General features: G+C 42.3%; 1 protein-coding gene across 3 annotated transcripts in view; it reads right to left on the reverse strand.

The window, feature by feature from the left end:
* steap2 (STEAP family member 2, metalloreductase) overlaps positions 1-3,177 on the reverse strand; it is a 31,421-nt gene that overhangs the window by 21,350 nt on the left and 6,894 nt on the right. For 2 of the 3 annotated variants that reach the window (XM_015014889.1, XM_015014890.1), the window contains exon 2: positions 1,098-1,531. In XM_015014889.1, the coding sequence (XP_014870375.1) occupies positions 1,098-1,473 (376 nt within the window). In that variant the 5' untranslated portion in view covers positions 1,474-1,531. Of the gene's footprint in view, positions 1-1,097; positions 1,532-1,622; positions 1,707-3,177 lie in introns of those variants that run through there. The other variant, XM_015014891.1, reaches the window with a different exon arrangement.

Here is a 3,177-nt window from a genome sequence, read left to right on the forward strand (position 1 = left end):
ACTTCAGCTCAGCATTCAACACAAATACCTTGTGAGCAAACTAGCTTCCCTTGAGCCCCCTGCTGGATTTCCTGACAAACCCAAATCTGTTAAAATGCCTCAAGGGTCAGCTCCCTCAGCACTGACTGTACTGAGCCCACTGCTCTTCACCCTGATGACTCATGAATGCCATGCCACGGTCAGTATGAATCACATCATTAAATATGTGGATGATACAACAGTGGAATATCTCATCAGGGACAACAAACTGGCCTACAGAGAGGAGGTGAAACATCTGGTGTGCTAATGTAATGCAAACAATCTAATCTTGAACATCAACAAAAAATAAATTGTTGTTGATTTCTTGTAAAATCAACTAAGTCACACACCCCTCCTCATCAGTGGTGCTGCAGGTCAGGCGATACAGATCACTGACACTTTGTCCTGGTCCCTTCCAAGCCTCTGGTCTGGTGAAGAAAACTCAGCAACATCTGCACTTTTTATGTCAGGTGAGCAGAACAGACCTCTTCCTTCCCATCCTCACCACTTTCTACACAGGGACAATAGACCAGCAGCATCTCTGTCTGGTTTGGAGCATGTAATGCTTTCCCTCCACCAGACTGAGAGAATCACCAGGACTGAGTTTCCTTTCATCCTTGACACCGCTCACAGTTGCTGCCTGTCCAGGGCTCGGGTGATTATAGCAGATCCTTCCACCCTCAGCATGGTTTCTTGTTCCTGTTGCTCTCTGGTAAAAGATTCAGCATCTTCAAATGCAGAACAACCAGATTCCACAACAGCTTCACCCCTCATGCCATAAGACTATTAAATTCCTATTAATATTTTTATTGTATACATTTATATTGATACTTTATTATTATTACAGCTTTGCAACAAAATTTTGCACCACATATACAGTGTATATGTACATGAATGACTGTCTACATCTACATAGAAGTAGAATTGACTGCTACACTGCTTTGTACATAATTTATTGATTATTCCCCATGTACAGACTGAGTTTGACATCTGGATTGTATTTCATCAAATAAAAAGTGACTCGTGCTAATTTTCACGCCCCAGATAAAAATTAAATTTGAGTGTAGGTGGATTACTACCTGCCAAGAGATGCTTGAGGTCCCATAACACCGAGTAGTGTTCTCGATGGATAGCCAAGAACAGAATGTTAGATTTCTTGATGGCATCCTCATAGTGTGACACGTCAACCACATGTGGGAAGAAATGAGAGGCCAGTTTGGGACGGCGGCTGCCTATCACCACCTTGAAGCCACAACGAAGTAAGCGAATGGTGATGCTCTTGGAGAAGTCACCTGACCCAAGGACAGCCACTGTGGTCGGGGCAAGGCAGGAAGGTCCTGAATCTGCAGGTTTGTTGCAGTGGAACATACAAGCTGGTGGGTGGCTGAAGTGTGAGGAAGAAGCTGTGAGGAACACAGGGCTCCTTGTGCACCCTTTCATAGAGATGGAATCCATCTTTTCTTCCTTCCACTTTTTCGTTTCTACTTTGCTGTTTAGAAGCAGCCCAGTAGACCTATAAAAGAAAACAGAAAGGTGAAGAGTTGTCTGATTTTTGGACTTCAGACAGATTCAGATTGTTTTTGACTGAAGAATCAACTCCCAACCAACAAAGTAGCAACAGGATGCCACCCTATCCTCGGCATCCTAGTGGTAATGAGAGGGTGATGTACAGAAAGCCGTGCAGCTTACTGAGAAGTCAAAGCAGCAAAAGAAAGCATAAGTTTTAGTAAATTTAAAAGAAGCCACATTTTACAAATTTTCATCTTTAACTCTTCTTAAACATTTTGAATTCGATTTCCTAACAATTCCTTATTACAAGACAATTTGATTCATGATTGTTTCAGTACATTTCTATTTATGTTTTAAAAAACTGATATTATTGGAAGAGTCTTTTACTATTTTTATGTTCCACAAGAACATAAAAAATATCATTAAGTTTGAAAATATGATTAAATGCAGTTACTTTGAGCAATTTAGAAATAACACTTAAGTATGGTGTCCTGAGAAGCCCATTTGCAATTGGAATATTGGGGTACAATGAATGCTGTGCCATGCATTCACAGACATACAATTACCTAAAAGAGGTATCAGTTTGTTTGTTTTTTAATCAGAATTTTATCACAGTATTTTGTGGTACTATTGTAATAATAAAAATAATGATGATATTGCTCACTCTAACTTCGGTTGACTTGACTCTCAACTGATTGAAAACCCTGTTAGAAAACCATGAAAACAGTAAGGTCAGTGTCCTGATGGTTACTCATCAAAATGACATAACCTTAGGTACTGCACATTTAAGTATCAAACATCATTGTAATATAATCAGCATGCCTCTTCACAAACTGTATTATTTCCATGTGTTCCACCTATCAAAACAGTATTCATAACTATACCATTTGATAAAGTATTCTAAACTAGTAGACAACACTATATGCTATACCAGAGGTTCCCAAACTGTGGGGCGCACCTCCTAGGGAGGGCGCTGTGCCATTGCAGGAGGGACGCAGGAAGCGGTATGGATGAATGGAAAAAACCCCCAACAAAAAACAATATGAAAGCTGTGTGCACTGGGGGGCTGGGGAGGGGAGTGTTTGAGTTTGACACACATCGTATAACCGGAAGTCCCCCCTGTTCACACACATTGTTCAACTAGACAGCAGGAGTCCAACTCTCCCGATTTGTAATCCATAGGGGGGCCCAGGAGAAAAAGTTTGGGAACCACTGTGCTATACCGACGAGATATGCCAAACCAACAAAACACAATCACAACAAATTTTGCAACTGGGGTAGGCAATATGGATTTAGAATTTTATCACAATATTTTGTGACTGTGATAATAATTTTCACTCTACATTTCAGAGTTCCAGCACAACTCCAAATTCTGTCTGTCCATCCATCCAGCCATTTTCTTCTGCTTACCCGGGGTCGGGTCGCGGGGGCAGCAGCTTAAGAAGGGAGGCCCAGACTTCCCTCTCCCCAGCCACTTGTTCCAGCTCTTCCAAGGTAATCCCAAGGCGTTCCCAGGCCAGCCAAGAAATATCGTCCCTCCAGCATGTTCTGGGTCTTCCCCAGGGCTCACACCCGGTGGGATGTGCCCAGAGCGCCAGGTGGCTTTCAGGAGGCATCCTGACCAAATGCCTGAGCCACCTCAACTGGTGA

Source organism: Poecilia latipinna, unplaced genomic scaffold (genome assembly GCF_001443285.1).
Source record: "Poecilia latipinna isolate Pla-1442-1.1 unplaced genomic scaffold, P_latipinna-1.0 Scaffold1856, whole genome shotgun sequence".
Taxonomy (NCBI): domain Eukaryota; kingdom Metazoa; phylum Chordata; class Actinopteri; order Cyprinodontiformes; family Poeciliidae; genus Poecilia; species Poecilia latipinna.